This window comes from Dipodomys spectabilis, unplaced genomic scaffold (genome assembly GCF_019054845.1).
Source record: "Dipodomys spectabilis isolate Male_0828 unplaced genomic scaffold, ASM1905484v1 ptg000190l, whole genome shotgun sequence".
Taxonomy (NCBI): domain Eukaryota; kingdom Metazoa; phylum Chordata; class Mammalia; order Rodentia; family Heteromyidae; genus Dipodomys; species Dipodomys spectabilis.
In genome coordinates, this window is record NW_024870867.1 from 3,871,986 (window position 1) to 3,894,551 (window position 22,566).

Genomic DNA, 22,566 nt, shown 5'->3' on the forward strand with positions numbered 1-22,566 from the left:
ATTCATTACTATTGTTATTATTTCACAGTGTGAGGGACAAACCTAGGTTCTTATGCATGCTAGCAAACCCTTGGTTTTTTTGAGACAGGTTCTCTCTATGTAACTTCAAACTTGCTATGTAACGTAGGCTGTCCTTGAACTTGATATCCTGTCTTAGCCTCCTGATGACTAAGATTACAGGCATGTGCCATAGCAGCTGCTGCATTTGAAAAGCTGAACTTTAATTCTACCTTGGTAATTAGAAATTTGTACTCAGCAAGAAAAATCCATCAGTATTATCAGAAATCTCTAAACTATGTAGAACAAATCTTTGTTCCCTAGGAGTTTACTCTGTAACCTGGTTGTAGTTAAATTGTAGTTTCTTCTTTCTTTCCGTCCTTCAAAAGAAAATACTTCAGTTCCGAATAAAACTTAATGTATTAAAGTAATATCTTACACTTCAGTGTATATAGAAGAAACTCCTTTTACATATATTTAATCTGTTATTTGGAAATTATATGTATATAGTCATTGGAACCAGGCTAAACTAAACTAGGAATGTTTTCCTTATATTAAGAAATGCTGCAATACCCTTTCTATTGTATAAAAATTTGTATGTTTGGCTGAATTTTATAATGCCATTTCAGTGTTCTTCTGTGCTTACATCAGTGTGGGAATGGAATTTAACTTTTCTTGCCAAAGTAATAAAGGGGATGATAAATACTATTGTAAAATAAATTGAATTCACATCAGTGATTTGAGATTTAAGACATGTTCTTTTCCCTGACAAGATTTATCATGTCATGTGTCTATTTAAACACAAGCTATAGTTACAAAACGCAAAATAGTTTTACCATAAGCCAGTATTTCTTCTTCTTGAATTTTCTCTCAAACAATTCAAAGCATGTTCTCTGAGGATGAAATACTTGGCTTGTGGAGAGAAATGGAAATCTGAGCTTAAAGGTATGGAAACAAAGGACCATATTAGAAAACGGAAAATGGATGAATTAATTAAAATTGAATCCGATATTACTGTAATGTATTTATACTGTAAATTTCATCATTGATTAAATTCTTGTTTTGTGTTATTGCTTCACAGGCTTCTTACTGAGGAATGTCTTAGCATTGTATGTGTGATATCTTGTATTTTTCTCACTTTGGAAGTGGTATATATCCTGTTGATCAGGAGGATTTTTACAATTGTCTCACTGTATAGCAGATAATTTTTTTTAAATGTTGTTATTGCTGGGCACCGGTGGCTCACGCCTGTAATCCTAGCTACTCAGGAGGCTGAGATCTGAGGGTCGTGGTTCATAGCCAGGCTGGGCAAGGAAAGTCTGTGAGACTCTTTATCTCCGATAAACCACTAGAAAGCCAGAACTGGCGCTGTGACTCAAGTGGTAGAGCTCTCGCCTGGAGCTGAAGAGCTGAGGGATAGCGCCCAAGCCCAGAGTTCAAGCCCCACGACTGCCCAAAAAAAAATTGTTGTTATTAAATAGTTGAACAGAGGAGTTACAATTTCAAAAACCAGATTATAAGTACAATGCTTCTTGGTCAGTATCATCCTTTTCTTTGTTTTCTTCTATTTTTGCCCTCTCATTTATTTTATTTTTTACATAATGTACATAGATTATAGTACAATCTATTTTGTTATATAATGTCCAGTGAATATAATGACTATAGCAGATACTTTCTAAATAGGAGAATCAGTTGTTGACTTGTATTATCCAAAATGACAGCATTTTAAAAGACAAATTATAACTAAACATCTAAAATCGTGATAATTAAATTTTTACAGACGTTAGAATTCATCTAAAGGGCTTTTTAATTTTAATGGTGGGTCCTTCTGTAAAATTTCTGATTTAGTTGGTCTAGGATAGACCTTCACAGTTTGCATGACTAGAAATATTTCCGGTATTGCTTCTTGCTTTCCCTCCCTCCCTTCCTCCCTCCCTCCCTCCTTCCTTCCTTCCTTCCTTCCTTCTCTCTCCCTTTCTCTCTCTCTCTCTCTCTCTCTCTCTCTCTCTCTCTCTCTGTTTCTTTCTTTTTCTTTTTTTTCTTTGTTCTGATCAAACTTAGGGCCTGAGAGCTGTCTGAGCTTTTGTGTTCAAGGCTAGTGCTCTGCCCCTTGAGCCAAAGCTTCACTTCTAGATCTTAGCCTCCTGAATAGCTAGGATTACAGCCTGAGCCACCCACACCAGGCTGTTTTGTTTTTACAAACTGTTGCATACTTAATTCCTGTATTGTAGTGTTTAAAATATCTTATGTATCTGATTGTACATATGATTTATGTATTATCTTGTAGTTTTGGAGTACTTCAATCTATATCATATAGTCATCATAAGAGTTTTGTTAGGAACTTGTTTATGCTCTCCATTTAAAGATAAGAAATCACTCAGTTAAGCCCCAATATGCAATTGGAAGTTTTTAAGTGATCTCAGGTTGAATAAAATCATCAGAGTTTATTGTCTTTGTCCTTAACTGTCAGTGATTGTCTCCAGAGATTTTCCAAGTATTCTACTTGTTGTTTTACCCTTAATAGAATTTATCTCAGAGGGCTAGCATTGTCCTCCTTTAAAGGTGAGGAAACTGAAGGTGAAAGAAGGTTAGCGCAGTGGGAAGTCTGAGAGGTGGTTCAGCATCGCCCACACACTTGGCTCCGGCAACCTGGTTTTTTGCCCAGCCTGTATCACTTAAGGTTTTGTTACCCTGGGAAACTTCCCTAAGTCTCAGGTCCTATTATATGAAAAGAACAAAACTGCCAGTCTCATAGGACTACTGTGGACTTTCAAGATACCAAATATGGGAAGTGATAGGCATAAAGAGCAGTATTATTAAGAAACTAAAATCAGGGGGCAGGAAACAATCCTGTGATAGGACTTCATGTCACCTTCTAGCGCTTCCATTGCTTTCTGATCAAGGCAAGCAGTATATACATGAAAGTGAATAGTATTAATTAATATACCTGCTAGTAATTTTAAGAAGGTTAAGGGAATAGATATGAAACCAAGAAATGGAGGGGAAACTTCACAGAAGGGTAAATATTGCGTGGTTAGGTTGAGAGGCCAGCATACAGTGAATTTTCTGCAAAAGGCAAACATGTTTTTTAGATGATTCTGGGAAGTGAGTGTACCCCTTTGGACTCATTCTTGCACAATATTCACTTCTGTACCGCATTGATGACCAAGAGGACAAAACAAGAATTGTTTTTAGTAAAACCCTCATCTCTAAAATGCATTTATCATGGTTCCCACCTAAGCAGTAGTTTTACATATTAAAGATGCCATCTTTTGCATTCAGAATTGTAAGCATTGTTACTGTTTCTCACCTTTAAGTTCCTTTAATACTGTTTCGGCACTTCGTATTTTGACATTCTTTTCTAGTTATTTACTTTCATAGTGCATATGTCTAACATAAAGGCAGAGCCTTCTATGTGTCTACTTCCATATGTCTTCTAGTTCCCTCAATAGAAGCCAAAGAACAAATCATAATTTAAATCTCTTTCTTACTGAACTTGTCAGTGATCAGGAAGTTACTTCTTTGTGCTATTTTATCTTTTTTTCCTGTCAGTTACTCTGGAACAGACATCAGGTCCATTGTTTAAAAATTGATTTCAAGATTCCTCAGGATAATTTAGACATTCTAAATTTCTCATTACTTTTAGACTTGTTGATTTTATAATGTGAGGTTTTGGTTACTTCTTGTTTCTTTTTAACAAGTTTTGTTATACCTCCTTAATTGTGTCTCATACTCTGCAGCATTTGACGAAGTTGCAGAGTATAGTTAATTGGCATTGTCAGGTTTTAGTACATTCAAGAAAATTTGGCCATAAAAAAGCAAGAAACAACAAAATAACATAGAACATAAAAGAAGAAAAGGCTGTTCTCACTCTATTCTTCCTTTTGATGAGAAACATTTGAGTATTTCCTTTGGTCTTGATTAACTAACTGTTAGATCAATTTATCTCACATTATTTTTTTGGCCTAAGGAAATCTGTACTCTGGCCTTTTGAAACTTTTTTATTCAAAGGCCAGCCTTCTGGCTTCTTCTTTTAGAGAGATATCTTTCAACTCCTGCAGCAGCCAGAACTTGGCATATGATTCTGCTATGACACACACACTGATGACTTACCAGAAAATACCCTGCAAACATGAGAGTATTTTATGTGATAACTTTATTCAAGCTGAGAGAAAATCTGATTCTTCATAAATCTCTTTTACTGAGCCAGATTATTTTGGCATGCAAAAAAATCTAATGAAATAAGAAACCTTAATATGATTGCCAAGTCAGTATGTAAGTATCACAGGTTTAAAAAGGGATCCGCAGAAAGGGAGAGGGCCAACAAAATGTATTTCGTATACACCTTATCAATAGGCAGTCCTTAAGTTCTTGAGAGTGCTGCTAATAATTAAAGACTCATTTATTGACTGTTGTTCTGCTGTGTGCCAGGAATTTCTGGTATATTCTCATTACTTGTCACACTAAGGATGGATTTTGTAAAATTATTATTAAATTGCCATTTCTTACATCAAGAAACAGGTCCAAAGAGCTTACACATTTAATAAATGGCAATTCTGTCAGATACTGTAGACACATGCTTTTAATAAGGTTATGCTTAAAAGTGCTTGATAAAAAGCTTAAGTAAATGGTAACTGTAGATATTACTCCAGTTATGTTGCCTTCTAAAATTTAAAGACCTAAACATATACATAGTATTTCAAGTTGTCCTTTTAGATATTTTCTTGATAGCCTTTTTATACTGCTTAAATACAAATATACCTGATATAGCATTACTTTTTTCTTTTCTTCTTCTATAGTTGCGTTAAAGTCTTCCTTCGTGGACAGAAATGGAATCCAGGATAATTGTACAGCAAAATTCAGAGACATGAACTTGCAAGAAGGAGAATTCTTATTACAAGTAAGTTTTAGTAAATAGAGTTCCTCAAAGTAAGGACAATTGCTCCTGAGAAGTTAGTCTTTTTAACTGTTTCCAGTTGTTTAGGACTCACATAGTGTCTTGCATCCTGTCTGTGCACTATGCTGGTACATGATAAATGAAATTAGGTTGACCAAGTGAGTTAGAGGTCTGATTGTCACCTCTCTGTTGTAATCCCTTCAGACAAGAGTATGTCTTCACCTAGTTTACAGATTTTTATATAAGACATTGGATTTATAGGTACTTTCTGCAAAAATATAGCTCAACCAAAAACTTAGTGCATTTATTCCAGACTTAAGCATTATTTTAAGCTGAATTTTCTTTTTTTAGTAAGTTGTCTTGTAGCTTACATTTCTTTTGTGCAATTAATAACAAATGCAAGCCATCTTATCTGCGTTAGACTTGGAGACTATTACATAGATTTGTGAAAATTTAAATTGTTCCTAAGCTCTGATTTAGAACTTGAGGAGCTATTCAAATATGTTTTCATGCTCTGAGAGTTCTCTGAAGTGTATTTTGTTGAAATGAGATCAAATGAAGACCTGTGTTAGGACACAGAGTGTTACTGCGACCTCATCGCTTTCACTTCAGTACAACCAACTGAATGGAAGAATTTGGTTTGCTTTTGTGACAAAAGTTAGCATAAGTTTTGGTAGGTCCATTAGTTCAATCAGTGCCTGCTCAGATGTGGCAATTAGAGTGTAGTGTATAATTCTTAACATTGTTATTTCAGTTCTGTAATCATGTCCAAATTCCAGATAGTAAAAATTAACTGGGCTTCCTTAAGTTAAATAAATTGGATATATTTAAACATGAGTGCCCTGTGCACTACCAGCTGAGGTATGCTAATTAAAACAAAGACTTGTTAAGATCACAGGAAATTTTCTAATACTTTGTTGTTCAGGGTAATTAAGTACATTTAGGCTATTTAGTAAGGTAATAATGAAATCCTTTATTTCAAGAAAAATATGGGCCAATTGATATAACAGTAAATTGGTTTAAAATATAGCTAATGATTTTTGTCTTGCCCTAAAATTATTTAGGCAAATTATACAGCATATCCTGTGTCAGGAAAACAGAGTAAGAATAATAGTATTGTTATTTATAAGTTAAGTATACTTCTTGATGTACTTTCCAATAAACTATGTTTATAATTCTTTGAAATATTTTTAAAGACACTTGAAGTGTCTATCTACCAAGGAATTTTCTTCCAATCTAGACTCATCTCTTTTAGGAGCTAGTCAGCATTGTTTCCTGATATTCTCCTTTAAGTAGAGCAGTGTGATAGATGACAGTGAAGATTTTTATATATTTGATATAAAAAATTAGTACAGTGGTTGAGCTTTAAGTTTGGCTGTAAGCTTTCCTTGGCCAAGTCAAACATTAATAAAGTTTTGCAGTCATGTACCTTGTCTATTTTTTTTTATTATTATTAACAGGTGAGAACTGTTTATTGAGGAACAGTGAGGGGCATAGATGTTCCCGCAGGTTTGGAGGTTGTGTCCAAGAGTTGGGACAGGAGCTGGGTTTTTATAGGAGGTCTGAGCAAGGAGGCAGAGGCTAATGAAAAAGCCACTAGGTCAAGGAAGGTGGGGGCCTTTCAGTTGGGCCCACAATGGATGTTTACAGCTGGACGTAGGTGGATTGCCCTGCCTGAACTTCAAACGAGTTCACACATACCTGGGATTTTGCCTGGCTCTGTATGGGCCTGGGACAATAGGGTGGGGGGGGGGGGGTTCAATCCTTCATATTCCATCTTTAGATACATAAAATGATTGGGCCAAGAGGAGAAAGGCAAGTTCTTCATATAGGCTCTTTGGATACATAAAAAGAATTGGGTTTAGGGGAGTAACATGGAGTTATGAGAATAAAGCAGATTGCCATCATTTGGAACCTGAAGGAGTATAAAAGGTAGAGGGAATCGTGGTCTTTTCTGGCTACTTTCTGCTGGCATGGGGGCATCGAGGAGTCACGGGGCTGGGGTCTTCAAGGGTCCAGGCCTGTGCTGGGTAGGACAGTGTAAGTGAGGCCTCTGGTTGCCTCAGTAATAGAATGGCCTTGACTTGCTCCCAGGTCCTGAGTGAGGGCTGTTGTCCAAAGTGTAGTTCTCTTTTCAAAGGTCTACTTTTGTCTATTTTTGAGGTGTAAGGTGTCTAATCATTGTAAAGAGATTTTTTTTTAGCTGAAGTCAGTATGTATGAGTAATGATACTAATTTTATAACTCTTTTCCTTCTAGGCTCTGAATGGCTTTGTATTGGTTGTCACTACAGATGCTTTAGTCTTTTATGTTTCCTCTACTATACAAGATTACCTGGGGTTTCAACAAGTAAATATGTTTTTCTTTTCCTATTTAAAATAATTTTCTTTATAAAATGAACTTGCTTACATATTTTATAGTTTAAGACCAAAGTTGATTATATAAAGTATAACTTAAAATGTATGTGCTATTAAAATATATTTTTAGTTAATATATTTGCTCATTTTAATAATTTATAGCACTGATTTCTTAAAATGTTAGTATGATTTTTGGTTATTGGGTTTCTGTTTGGACTTGTCAACAATCTCATGTATAAGAAACGCTCAAGGTTCTGCAGATATATGTAGCTCAGTGATACAGTGCTTGCCTAGCTTGTGTGAGGCCCTGGTGGTTTCAGTCCTCACGCAGGGTGGCAGGGGAGGGTATTTTTCAAGCAGACCATCAGTTAACATGGGTCGCAGAAGACATAAAATAACTATGAAATACATTAGGTGCTAAGAAAAAAGCACAAGTCACATATTTTGGTTTATTCTGATTTTGTGGATTATTGAAAATGGCCTAAAGAAAATGAATTGAAATGGACCAAAACTGTGTGGAAAACAGGGGGAAAAGTGAGGAGATACATGTACTGTAGCGGTAGACTAGAAACCCTTGAAGGAAGTGGGTATTTGAGTCATTTAAACAGCTTTGAGTGGATGGAGAATAAATGGGAATTGTAAAATGCTTGGCATATTTGAGGTTTAAGAACATCTGATATGATTTCAGAACAGATTATAAATATACTAGAATGCTTGTTATATTCTTATGTCTCACTGTCACATTGCAATATGCATGAGTCACCTGAATCACTTGATAAAAATCTCTGGACATGTTCTAGGTCAGTGTTCAGCAGGTTACAATGTGTTCATGTCCATTCATATCCATGGATATGCATTTCTCGCAATCTTAACAAGACAACTGGTCTGAATAATGAAGTAAGCTGTTTTATAAACTGTAGTTTCACTGTATACACACAGTGGAAACACTGAGGGTTTTTGTTAAAGAAAAAGTAAAGTGTGTGCTTTAGAGTCTCTTTCAGATGACAGTTCTGGCAGTTGTATAATAGATGATACAGAGATGACTTAATGCTAGAAGATTAAGTTCCTAGGGAGATTCAAGAAAGTAATGGAATTTGGCAACTTCCACAAAGCCTATGGTTTTTTTCTTTGATTTTTAACACAAATACGTTAGTGTCCATAGAAAAGTATATTTGAAATTTAATGAGTTGTATAACTTTGTTAATCATGATTTGATATATATTAGTTTAAAAAAACCTAAGAGACTAACCGCATTTCAACTTACTTTTTTAAAATTACTTTAACTCATAGCCTGAATATTCATGAGTGGTAGACAAAGACACTATTTTTGAAAATACAGATTATGCCCCATTTGTGGGTTATAATGCAGTTGTTGATAGTGTATCACTATCAAACTTTCTTTTTAGTTGGTTAAGGTAGAATTTAATATAGACTGCAATATTATCACTCTAAAAAGTATATGTGAAACTGTTCTCCATGGGTTTGTATGTTTGAATGTGTGTTGGATGAAAAATGTTCTTCATACCATGAGTTGCAGTTTCAAAAATAAAGGAGAAAAACTAGAAAAACACTAGGTTAAAGACCAAGGCTTAGAAGTGGCGCTGTAGCTCAAGTGGTAGAGTGCTCGCCTTGAGCTGAAGAGCTGAGGGACAGGCGCCCAGGCCCAGAGTTCAAGCCTCACGACCAACAAAAAAAAAAAAAAAAAAAAAAAAAAAAAAAAAAGACCAAGGCTTTACACTGCAGTGGATTCTGAGAAATGAGGGAAAGGAGGGATCCTGATATGGTGTAAGCACAATCTTATTGAAATTACCAATACAGTGAAAATTTACTGGGAGAAAACATCTAATAACAGTGAAGAAAACAAAAAAAATTCTGTTCAATCTTAACAATACAGTAAAAATTTAATGGAAGAAAGCGTTTAATAACTGTGAAGGAAATAATGTAATACTAAGATTACAGGACTAGGTGTTCATGGAAAGATTCATTGATTTACAGGGATTTACAAGATGAGTCAATGGATAAGAATCTTGTGCAGATTTTAATATGGTGTATTTAAGTAGAGTAGAGGTGACATTTGAACATTCATGTTTTGAATTTATGGCAAATAACAGAACCCATCAGTTATAATGCAAGTCTCCTTTTTTAGCTTTTCCTATTTTGGATGACCAGGAAGTTTTGACATTCTTTGGATTTGCATTCATCACCATTAACAAGCGTCCACTAATCTAGATAGGACTTAACACTGTTTTACCAAGCCATTGCATTGTTTCGTCAGAACTTTTATTTCCTTGTATCATTTTTTCTTTAGTCTGATGTCATACATCAGAGTGTGTATGAACTTATCCATACTGAAGATCGAGCTGAATTTCAACGTCAGTTACATTGGTCATTAAACCCTCCACAAGAGTCTGGACAAGGAATTGATGGTAAGAATGTTTACCAAAAGATTGTGGTGTTGGTTATTTGGATATCCTTTGGTGAAAGGAGAGGCTGGGAACCTTTGCAGCATAGGCCATTCTGCTGAAGGTAAGAAACAAAGTAGAAATGAGTCTAGCTCTGAGCCAGAGTTGGTTACAGGACCTGGTGATCTGAATAACCTTTGTCAGATGGGAGCCATTGAGGAATTTCACACAGGAGTGTTGGCATATATACAGGAATGTATACTGAGTTTAATAAAATAACTCTGGTTCCATCCTGAAAACTGGAAAGAATGTGTAAGGTTGAAATGAAAGTGAATATAAATTGTTGATTAAAATGCACCAATTAAAAAGTAATTTAGCAGTACAAAAACATGTTTTCTTACATCAGTAGTATTGTCAGAAATCTTTGAAAGTGTTTAAAAAAGAAAAGTGTTAGAAAATATGAAAACTGTTAACAGTTACAACTCAATAATAAGAAAAATCAAGTACTGTTCTGTGTGACAAAAGTGTTATTATTCAGTATGTTTTTGTGAGACAGGCAAGGTGATCCATGCCTGTGGGAGGTGGAAGTAGGGAAATCATAATTGAAAGCCGGCCTAGGCAATGTTAGCACAAGACACTACCAGAAAACAAAGTAAAAGAATAAGGAGTGGGCTATCTCAAGTGGTAGGGTCTTTAGTAAACTGAGTTCTGTCCAGAGTACCACCGAACAAAACCAGTAAATACATTTTGGTTATTTGAATCACTTTTGAAAATGATTTTTCTTTTCTTTTTTTTTTTTTTTGGTTGGTTGTGGGGCTTGAACTCTCAGCCTGGGCACTGTCCCTCAGCTCTTCAGCTCAGGGCAAGCACTCTACCACTTGAGCTACAGCGCCACTTCTGGTTACTGGTAGATTATTGGACGTAAGAGTCTCATGGCCTTTCCTGCCCGGGCTGGCTTTGAACCGTATCCTCAGATCTCAGCCTCCTAAGTAGCTAGGATTATAGGGGTGAGCCACCAGTGCCCGGCATGATTTTTCTATTTTATATATATACTCCAATTGAAGGAATTAACACAAGTTTTAACTAGTCAAATTTTTATAGCAAAATGATATGTAAAATTTGTGTTGCTTTTATTTCTACAGAAGCTCATGGCCTAACACAGGCAGGAGTCTATTATACCTCAGAACAGCTTCCTCCAGAAAACTCTCCGTTTATGGAGAGGTGCTTCATATGCCGGCTAAGGTGTCTGCTGAACAATTCATCTGGTTTTCTGGTAAGGTACACAATTATATGATTCTTTTACTATAAAGAATAGAAAACAAAAAATAAAGTTAATATTCTTTGCTCATATTTGAATTCAATTTTAAAAATTACCTATCTCCTTAAAAATTGGGTATAGGAAAGTAAATCTTTAAAATAATTATTTCAGACTTTGAATATCTTTTATAGCCCAGAATGAACACACACACACACACACACACACACACACACACACACACACACACACACACACACACACACACACACACACACACACACACACACACACACACACACACACACACACACACACACACACACACACACACACACCTTCTCCTTTTAGGATACAGTGGAAAATTTGAGTGAAATAACATGGAACCTGTATTCTGACTATTGGGGGGACATTTTAAGGTGAAGATAATTAGCTAGCTCTTCTTTAATATAGCTCTTCTTTAATAGGAAGATGCTTACCTTATTGGGGCTTAGTGATTGCTACGCAAGAAAATTTTAAGTGCATCCATATATGTAATAACTCTCACATAGGAAAACAATGCACATTTATGGACTACAGAACCATCATGAGCTATGCATAAGCCTGATGTGAATGGACTAAACGTCTGTGTGGGGTATGATAGAGAAGAAGCCTTAGGAGGATACTCAGAATGTAGTAGTCTCTTCCCTAATTTTCTTCAGGAGAAGAGAATAAAAAGTTTGTTATATATTCTTTGCATATGTTATCAGGATTTTTGGAGTAGATAATCAAATTTTAAGCCTAAGCACTACTAAGCAATGCTATTTATTTATGTGTTTATTTCTAAAAATAGTTATGCTGACCTAGAGTTAGAGTTGTGCTTTGTACTGGTGCTCAAATTAGCATCATATTGGGATATAAAAGGTTATTTTTACCTTCTGCTGCTATCAGATTAACAATCATCTCTTGGCTGATTGATAAGTATGTTGATCATGTTCTTGTTTAAAATCTGTTTTTCTACTGTCTTCTAAAATGATTGATTATTTTTACTCTAATAAAGTGTTGCATTCTTTATATAGTTTTAAAATATCTCTTTGTAGTGTTTTAATAAATTGAATTTGCTTCTATAGGAAAGATTCTCAGAATTAAGCATGGCTCCTGCATATTTAAAATTAATGCTTACTTGATGGCTTTACCAGCATTCAGTCATTCTGAAGATGCATTTCGAGTGCCAAGTGTTAAAAGAACTGTGGTAGGCAAAAATGATGCTCCAGTTATGAGCACCAGAGGCAAGGAATGGTTCATGTACCATTCTCTTAAAAATATCCCTCATGCTACTTTCTGGGGTAGTTTTCTTGTGCTTCTTGTCCCATGCAGAGTGTAAGGAAACAACAGTTCTCAGCTTTAGGACCTTCCTTGCAATATCTAGCTATAATGGAAACACTGAAAACAAAACTACTGTCAATCTTACTTTAAATTTTTTGCTTGCCTAAATTAACTGTACAAAGGGGTTTCATTGTGATTCTTTAATATATGCATATTAAATACTTTTATCAAAGTCACCCCATCTGTCTTACTTCATTAGCCCTCCTTTCTCTTGCTCCCCTAGACTGTATATTTTAATGAACTATTTTTGGTTGTTTAAGGCAATGAATTTCCAAGGGAAATTAAAGTATCTTCATGGACAGAACAAGAAAGGGAAGGATGGATCTATGCTTCCTCCTCAGTTGGCTTTGTTTGCAATTGCTACTCCACTTCAGCCCCCATCCATACTGGAAATTCGAACCAAAAACTTTATCTTTAGAACAAAACACAAACTGGACTTCACACCAACTGGTTGTGATGCTAAGTAAGAGCTGCTTGCTTTTATCTCTTCAATGTGTATTTTGTTTTTGCATGTTTCCCTTATTATGTGAAAAATAGTGTGTAGGTTCTATAATTTATACTTTAAAAATTTTATTGTAAAAGTGATATATAGAGAGGTTACAGTTAGATAAGTAACATAATGAGTACATTTCTTTTGAATATTTTTCCCCCACTTTCTACTCCCCTGACTCTCTTTCCCCCTAAGATATAATGATTTATTCTTTTTTTTTTTTTGGGTCCGGTCGTGGGGCCTGAACTCTGGGCCTGGGCGCTGTCCCTCAGCTCTTAATGATTTATTCTTATACAACTATTACTATTTTGTATTCTTGCAGTATATCTTATTTTAAAGTAAGGTAATTTCATCAGGCTCACAAATCATCCTGTTATTTTTTAGTTTTTGATGATACTTTTAAGACTCAATTCTGATAACACTTCTTACTGGTTTTATATTTTATGCAAATATTGTTTACTAGAAGTTGAGTAACTTCCTAAAAATTACATAATACAGTTATATTTATTCATACCAAAATGTATAAATGCTTTTCTACTTTGTGAGGATGCTGTGAGGTAAGTTGACAATCTCTCTTCACCAAGATGTTTTACAATATGTCCTGTTAGATACATTTTAGTCATAATAGTGTTCTTTTTTTCTGGTTAAAACTTATAAGTATAAGCAAAAGAACTACTTTATATAGATATGGTTGGTCTTTCTAACTGTTAATGAGAAATTTTGAATGTCATGTTATAGGAAATAGACTATAGCTATCAATTGATCATGGTTATTTATGTTAAATTGTAATTCAATCTTATTTTACCTTTACAAAAAGAGGACAAATTGTTTTAGGATACACAGAAGCCGAGCTTTGTGCAAGAGGTTCAGGATATCAGTTCGTCCATGCAGCTGACATGCTGTATTGTGCTGAATTACATGTCCGAAGTAAGTTGTTGTTCCTTAGAAACACCTCCAAATATAGCATGTACTCTAATACATACTCCAAATAATTACATTAGATATCATTTTGATTAACCAGAGTTAAGCTTTTATTTTAAGAACTCTACCACTAGGAATATAGTAAATTAATGACTATGAAAAGACAAGTTTAAGTGTACAAGAAGTTTTGCTCATATTTAATGAGCAAAAACCTTTTAATGAGCATAAATCTTTATTACTGTAGTTTGGGAAATACTGAGCTTATGGCAAAATATCCCTTGCTTCAGTGGAAACAATTTATTTTTATTTTTCACCTAGGTCAAACTTTCCTGTACTTCATGTTTACTGAAATCATTTGGTCCTTAATTTTCTTTTAACATTTTTAATGTTTAGTCTGAAGTAGGAAAAATCCAACCTTGAAAAATTGTTTCTTCCCCTTTCAGATTCAGTATATGGTGCTTAAAAATGGTCAAAACATTGAATTGGTACTACATGAAATACACCTAGAAATATGTCTGAGAGGTTTCATTTCAGAGGTCTTCTTCACTGATTTGGGGTTTAGTAACTTGATTTTTTAACAATTTTATTGTAGTGATTAAGACTGGAGAAAGTGGCATGACCGTTTTCAGACTTCTTGCAAAACACAATCGATGGACATGGGTCCAGTCTAATGCACGCTTAGTTTATAAAAATGGGCGACCAGATTATATCATCGCAACTCAGAGACCTCTAACGTAAGCATAAATACATAAAATGATTCCTGGTTTTGTTTTTGGTAACAATTTGGTATATAAGTCCTCCTATATGAATTTATAATAATATGTTAATATAGAGAGAGAGAAATATGGGGCTCATATGAGAGATATCAAGCAAACAAGTAGGAACAAATTTTACTGAGCGGGTAAATATGTAGATCTGCAGAGTGAAAATAATAAAAGAAAACAAAGTATTATCCTTCAGTTTAAGGAAAGATTGAAAAGCTACTACAATCTTGAAAATGGAACCAATGTTTTGTTTAGAATGTGTTTTCTAAACACAAACTGATGTGTAAGGGTTCATTACATGTTCTAGAAAGGAGTTCTCTCAAAATCTTGAAATATTTGAAAGGAACACTTATTTTTTGTTCGCTTGGGTTTTTGTTGTTGTTGTTGTTGTTGTTGGGGTTGTAAGGCTTGAACTCAGGCCTGGGTGCTGTCTCTGAGCAATTTTGTTCAAGGCTAGCATTCTACTACTTTGAGCCACAGCAACACTTGCAGTTTTCTGGTGATTAATTGGAGATAAGAGTCTCATTGATTTTTCTGTCCAGGCTGGCTTTGAATAGTGATTCTCAGATCTTAGCCTCCTGAGTAGCTAGGATTATGGGTGTGAGCCACTACCAGTGCCCAGCAAGAATACTTTCAAATGAAGGAATCCTCTCAAATTTTGCATCATAAATACTTCTCCTACTCTGGAGAATTGTTTCTGGTATGTGTTTTAAAGAAGGATCACTACAGACTTTTTCCCTTTAGGTTTATCAGTTGACCAGTAACATTTACTAAAAATGGGATTTATTGAAAGGCTATGTCACTATACTGTATGTTGATTAGAGGATTTTATCTGTAGTGTTGTTTCAGACTCTGTTGACCTAGGTGTCTATTTTGTGACAATACATTATTCTAAAATAGTTACTACTTTTGGTTACATTGGATAAATGTCTTCATTTTGTTTGTTTAGCTTTCTTCATTTTGTTTGTTTGGCTTTCTGTCCTTTCTCTTTTTTTAAAAAACAATTGTTCTATTTATTTTTTTTAATGTGGTACCAAGGAATGAACTCAGAGTCTCAGAGAGCTAAACAAGTACTCTACCCACTAAGCCACATGCCCAGCTCCTCCCTCCCTCCCCTCCCCCTCCCTCCCCTCTCTCCCCTCTCTCCCTCTCCCCCTCCTCTCCTCTCCTCTCCCCTCCCCTCCTCTCCTCTCCCCTCCCCTCCCCTCCCCTCCCCCTCCCCCTCTCCTCTCCTCTCCTCTTCTTTTTTTTTTTTTAAATGCCAGTTCTGGGGCTTAAACTCAGAGCCTGGGAATTGTTCTAGGCTTTTCACTTAAGTCTCACCCTCTACCACTACAGTTCCACTTTTGTTTTTTCAGTGGTTAATTGGCCATCTCATGGACTTTCCTGCCCAGGCTGGCTTTGGACTGAAATCCTCAGATCTTACCCACCTGAGTGGTGCTTATAGGCATGAGCCAACATTTCATTTAGTTTTTGTTGTTATTATCCTTCAAGATTGCTTTGGCTCATCTTGTCACTTTTCCCCCAAAATTACTGAAATTTGATAGAATGACATTGAAATATAGATAATGTAGGGGAGAATTAGCATCTTCTGACCCTTAACATGATAAATGTATGAATGTGCATATGTGAGTATTGTGCATATATGTATATATGTGGAAGGGTATATCCTCTATATCAAAACAGATTTGTTTCCTTCCAGTATTGCTAAAAGATTAGCAATGTTATTAGTTTCTTCTGGCTTCATCTTAAAAAAAAATTTCTACTGTACTTCCATTTTCTATTTTATTTATGTCTGTTGATATCTTCTTTTATTTGAGGATAATTTGCTATTTTTCATACTTCTAATTTTTAATGTAAATTTAATCATTGCAGTTTTACTTTCTACAATTTTAGTTAACAAACCCTCATACTTAATATATCTCTTACTGTTGATTGAAAGTATTTTTTCTAATTTTTAATTTCTTAGAGTGCTATGCCTTTTGATAGATTTCCCTTGTTGTTGGGGATTAACTTTTACCTTAATTCTATTGTCTTTTTCTAAAAGGCTGTCAGTCCTTTTTAATGATTTTAGCCCTTTGAAATCCTTTTACGTCTTGTTTTATTATCTGATATATAGTCAAATGTTGGTAAAATATCCCATGTGCTCTTCTAAATAATACATGTCCTCTTGGGTAGAAATACAATGTTCTTCATATATCTGAATCAGTGGTCTAATTTGTTCATTGTGTTGTTCATATTTATGTATTTGAGGATACTTTGTGTGCTTGTTCCATTAGTTACTGGAAGCACAGGACATTTCTTTACATCTCCTAGGACATTTTTCTTTTAAGAATTGCTAATTCATACTGTTTGCCCCTTTTTCTATTGACTTGTTTGCCTGTCAGACTCATTGGAGTTCTTGTGACAGATATGAAATTTTATACTCACATGTTATAAATATACTAATCCATATTGAAAATGTTTTCTTCATATGTTAACTGGATCTATGAATTTGTGAAATTATAAAACATTTTGAATTTCATAATTCCTATTTCTGGAGTTTTCTATGTATTATTGTTTTATTTAGACATGACTCTTCTACCCTGCTCCTAAATTCTGACTGCTTGTTGTCACAGTTAGAATACATACAAATTATTTTTTTTCTGTTGGTGGTCAGGTTAGGGGCATACGCGTCCTAAGCAAAGACTTAATAGTATACTAAGTTTTGGAAGAAAATTCCACATAATTTAAATACATTTTCTGCCAGTTAATGAGAACAATTAAAAAAGTTGTTCAACTGAAAAAGTCCATGTTCAGTGCTGCCAAATTCAGTTTTGGTATATTTTACTTTAAAATGTTTTATATCTTGTTAAAAATGTTTATGTTAAAACTAATACATGCAGACATTCTTGTACATACTTTTAGAGATGAAGAAGGAAGAGATCATTTACAAAAACGGAATTTGACCCTGCCTTTTATGTTTACCACCGGAGAAGCTATGCTCTATGAGTTAACCAGTCCATTTCCTACTGTAATGGATCCCTTACCAGTAAGGACTAAGAGCAGCAACACTAGTGGAAGAGACTGTGCTACCAAATCGACTCTAAATAAGGATTCACTCCATCCCAGTTCCCTTCTGGGCTCCATGATGCAACAGGATCAATCCATTTACCTCTATCCTGCTTCAAACACAACACCTTTAGAAAGCGTTTTTAAGGATTCTATGAGTGAATTTGGTAATTGGCAAAACAGTATTGCACCAATGGAAAATGCTACCATTCTGAAACATGAGCACATCGGACAATCTCAGGAAATTAACCCAACGCTTTCTGGAGGTCACACAGGGCTATTTCCAGATAATAAAAATAGTGAATTATACCACACTATGAAAAACCTAGGCATTGATTTTGAAGATATCAAACAGATGCAGAATGAAGAATTTTTCGGAAATGACTTTTCTAGTGAGGTTGACTTTAGAGACATTGACCTAACAGATGAAATTCTAACCTATGTCCAAGATTCCTTAAATAAGTCTTCCTTCCAGAGTGCAGATTACCAAGAACAGCAGCCTGTGGGTCTGAACTCAAGTTGTATGCTACAGGAACGCCTGCAGTTAGAGCAGCAGCAGCAGCAGCAGCAGCAGCTATGCCAGTACCCTCAACAGCAGAAGAAGGTGGTGGTAGAGCCCCAGCAACAACTGTGCCAGCAAATGAGGAATATGCAAGTTAATGGCATGTTTGCAAATTGGAACTCTGATCAGTCCATGCCCTTCAGTTGTCCTCAGCAAGACCTACAACACTGCAATGTTTTTTCAGATTTACAAGGGGCTCATCAAGAGTTCCCCTACAAATCTGAGATTGACACTATGCCTTACACACAGAACTTCATTTCCTGTAATCAGTCTGTTTTACCACAACATTCCAAGTGTACACAGTTGGACTTTCCCATGGAGAACTTTGAACCATCCCTCTACCCTACTCCTTCTTCTAATTTAGAAGATTTTGTCACTTGTTTACAAGTTCCTGAAAACCAAAAGCCTGGAATAAATTCCCAGTCAACCATCATAACTCCCCAGACATGTTATGCTGGGACCAATTCAATGTATCAATGCCAGCCAGCCCCTCAACACACCCACATGGAGCAGATGCCATACAACCCAACTTTCCCAGGCCCACAGGCATTCTTGAACAAGGTAAGGGTTTGATAGAGCTGAAGACAATCTTTCTATGATTCCTCTCACCTATAAAAATATACACGAGATATTTTTTATGCCTGTGACTTATTTTATTCTGTTATCCGAAAGGTTTGTGGAGATGGCATTTGTAATTCTATCTATGATTGTTTTTATGTCTGTATCTCTTTGAAAGAGAAAGAAATCAATGGTCATAGAAGCATGAATATGTAAAATGACCTAAATCACTACATGAAGTTGGTTTTTAACAGAGGATTTGTTGTTTTTCTTGATTATTTTACAAATACAGAGCTTTTTAAAAATACAAGGTTTACAAAATAGATCTGAATATTTAGAAATTATTTCTTCAAAGTAATTTCTTCACCTGTGTTCGGAATGGGATCAAATCGCTCAGGTCTCCTTTGAAGCCATATGCTGTGGACTGGATTATGCCTCCTAAACGCTTGCATTGAATCCATAACCCCCAGTGTGATGTTATTTGGAGGTGGGACTTCTGAGAGAGAGTAATTAGCAGGGTAAGGCCATCATGATGGGTTAGTGCTCTTTTAAGAAGGGACCAGGATGAGGTTCAATTTAGTGACCGAGTATGTGCCTAGCTAGCGTGAGTCCCTAGTTTCATCCTTGGCACAGAACAACAAACAGAACAAACCATTCATTTGGTTTGCTATTTTTTTATGCTATTCCCTCCCTCCCTCTGTCTCTCTGCTTACTCTCCTCCATCTCTCCCTCCCTCATGCACACAATGAAGAGGTCTTGAGTACTCAGTGAGATGACTCCAGGAGGAGTCCTTATCACACACACACCCTGCTGGTTCTGGGTGTGGATCCTTGGCCTCTAGAACTCACAGAAAATGCCAACCTGTGACATTTTGCTATGGCAATAGAGCTGAGATACCCTTTCTGGCTCTTCTGGAGAGTCTAAAAAGTAAGCCAGTGTCATGAATTATCTGTAGGATCCATCCCCAGACCCTTGATTATTTGCTGGCTATTCTTGTATGTTATTTGCTCTATCCTCATTTGATTCTTTAAGATAGAGGTTTTTTTCTGCTTGCTTGCTTGGTTTTTCAGTACTACTTGAGATTTAAACTCAGAACCTTGTCCTTGTAAGGCAAGGGATCTACTGCTTGAGCCACAATTGCAGCCCTTTTTGCTTTTAGTTATTCTTCAGGTAAAGACTGTGTTTTTGTCTGGTGCAAGCCTCAGTTACCTATGACTCCCCACATATCTGTGATCATCACAGACTTATTCCACCATGCCCAACTTGTTTGCTGAGATGAAGTCTTGCTAACTTTTTGTCTGGCCTCAAACCATAATCCTTCCAAACAGTATCTTCCAAGTAGCTAGGTTTTATGGCATTCCTTGAAAAGTAACTTGATATTGCAGTTGTGTACATTGCAGTTATGTAATGTTAAGCAAAATATACCCCAAGACAGAGACACAAGTGTTTTTTTTCTTTTTAATGTACTTATAATGCACTATGGGATTCTTTTGTTTCTTTTGTATGTTCTTCCCCCAAGGTATAACCCCTATTTTCACTGGATTTGATGCCGGTGTTCTGCATCTTGTAAATACATTGTTGTATTTTTGGGAGGGGAAGGGATATAGCGGAATGCTTAAATGGGGATACAGGTTGACTCATTGTGACGATTAGATGTACAGGACACTATGTTGAAAACGAACTTCACATTGTTGGGGTGGAGGGGGCTGGTGGAGTGGGGGAGGTGGGGAAGAAAGTGATGGTAGGGGGAAAACAAAGGAGGAGGTAACAATGCTTACTACGAAATGTACTCATTACCCTACTCATGTAACTGTAACCCCTCTGTACAATATTTTTACAATAAAAAATATACAATAAAAGAATAAAAATTGCAGTTATATATATTGCAGCTATATAAATGCATCATCAGAACCCTTCTACTACAGGTAAATGTGAAATCTAAAATTTTTTAAATAGTTTATATTAGTTTACATAATGCAAATAGTTGCTCTCTATGGCCTGTAGGAATATTATGTTTACAATGATGCCTTTCTGTTATTAAAAAAAACTTAGTTCATTGTAAAATATACTTAAGTTTGATCTTGAAGATCTTGACTAAAATTTAGTACATTGACCTCTTTACAGTGTCTGAGTGTAGTAATTTAAAAATACAACTTGAATCTTTATCCCTTGTATTTTATGACTCAGAAATTTGGCTTGTCTGATGATACATGAGCTTTATTAACAAAATGATGGTAAAAATTTTACCTTATCTACTGATAGCCTTCAACTATATTACATTTTAATATTCAGGATAAAGACAATGTGATAGAGAAGAATATTATTCTATATAGTGGAATATTAGTCATAAAAGGTGATGAAACCCTGACATTGGTGCCAACATAGATGAAACAGTAGGCTATTTTTTAAAATGAAATTAACCAGACACAGAGGCAAATACTATCTAAGCTCACTCAGATGTGTAAACGGTATAATGAAAGTTACCAGAGGCTAGAAGGAAAGATAGAGGTTCTTAGTACAAATATATAACAGTAATAAGTTTGTTCTGTAGCATAGTAGAGTGACTATAGCTAGAAGAAAATATTTCAGAGGTTTTCTTGAAACACAATAAGTGATAATTGTTCAAGATAACATGTATGCTAATTAATGGTCATAACATATCTTGTATATTGTAAACCATTAATATAACAATTATTTTACCAGTTAAAAAGGATAAAAAGTATGCCAGACACATAACTACTCAGGAGGTATTCTATTTGAAGATAGCTGGGAAGAAAAGTTCATGAGACTCTTGATTTCCAAAATAATGAGCAAAAAGCAGGGTTGGAGAATAGGAGTCAAATGGTAGAGCATCAGGCAAGCAAGTCAGTCAAGCAAGTACAAGACCTTGAGTTCAGAGTAGTCAGTACAATTGAATTGAATTGTACCCTACCTCACTAAACTTTACTCGAGTAAATCATACAGAAGTTTATTACATAAAATTAGCTTTAACAGGGCCACATGAGTTTTACAGTGTACCACCGTGCTCTTCTTTCTTTGCTTCTTTGTGCATAATAAAAGAACATCGCTGTGGCCATACATATTCTCTGGATAACCACTGTTACATTTGACTGATGAGTTATTCTATGGTCCATATTGACATGTGCTGAAAGTGTGAAATACAAACCACAGTTTCCGACTTAACTTGAAAAAGGAATGACAAAACACTGAAATTTAAGAAAATAATTTCATGTTGAAATTATTTTGCCTTTATTAGGTTTAATAAAATGTACAGTTAATTTAACTGGTTTCATTTTGCCTTTTCTTCATGGGGCTACAAGAGCTACAGCATGAATGTAGTTCTGTAGGGTATACTCTGACTGATGTGCTCTGTGCTGTGAGTGATAAGTGAGGAGAAAATGCACTTAAGCCCAGTCTTTTCTTTCTGAATGCCTAACAGAGCTGGCACTTATAGGAGATACAGATTCTGTTATTATTGAATATTTTAGTATATATTTAAGGGCTCTTAAGTAACCAGTGTTTTGATTAGTGAAGCTTAATGTTATATGGGCTTTAGAAAAGTAAATTTTATTTGACACAAATAAAGATGTGATTTTAATCTGAAAGTTTCTACAACTTTCACTAACTATATATTACAGTGTAAAGTACTACAGAACTATACATCTCCACTTCAGTTTAAGAAGACGAGAATTTTGGTATTGTAACTTGAATCACATGGGCATTGCTTTTAGTGATATTCAGTAATTAAAAATATCTTATAAATAAATGTAAAGTTTGATAAAGAAATATTAATATTCCTTTTGGAAAATCAAGACATCATTAGAAAATCGGAACTTGCTCTTTGGGGAGGTCATTAAGAGTCCAGTGTAGTAGCCCTGACTATAATCAGTCCATTGATACCAGATAGTAAAGATATTTGATATCAGGGATTTGACTGGTCAAAGCAAA

The 22,566-nt window shown here is 35.3% G+C and overlaps 1 protein-coding gene and 1 pseudogene across 1 annotated transcript in view; one reads left to right on the top strand and one right to left on the bottom strand.

Annotated features, from left to right (window-relative positions):
• Positions 1–22,566, bottom strand: part of LOC122121580 — a 492,767-nt pseudogene that overhangs the window by 284,528 nt on the left and 185,673 nt on the right.
• The window catches only part of Ahr (aryl hydrocarbon receptor), a 40,734-nt gene that overhangs the window by 16,957 nt on the left and 1,211 nt on the right, over positions 1–22,566 (top strand). The window contains exons 3-10 of the mRNA XM_042695797.1: positions 4,797–4,897; positions 7,153–7,242; positions 9,559–9,676; positions 10,795–10,925; positions 12,533–12,735; positions 13,580–13,689; positions 14,276–14,417; positions 17,355–18,621. Of these exons, the coding sequence (XP_042551731.1) occupies positions 4,797–4,897; positions 7,153–7,242; positions 9,559–9,676; positions 10,795–10,925; positions 12,533–12,735; positions 13,580–13,689; positions 14,276–14,417; positions 17,355–18,621 (2,162 nt within the window). The remainder of the gene's footprint in view (positions 1–4,796; positions 4,898–7,152; positions 7,243–9,558; positions 9,677–10,794; positions 10,926–12,532; positions 12,736–13,579; positions 13,690–14,275; positions 14,418–17,354; positions 18,622–22,566) is intronic.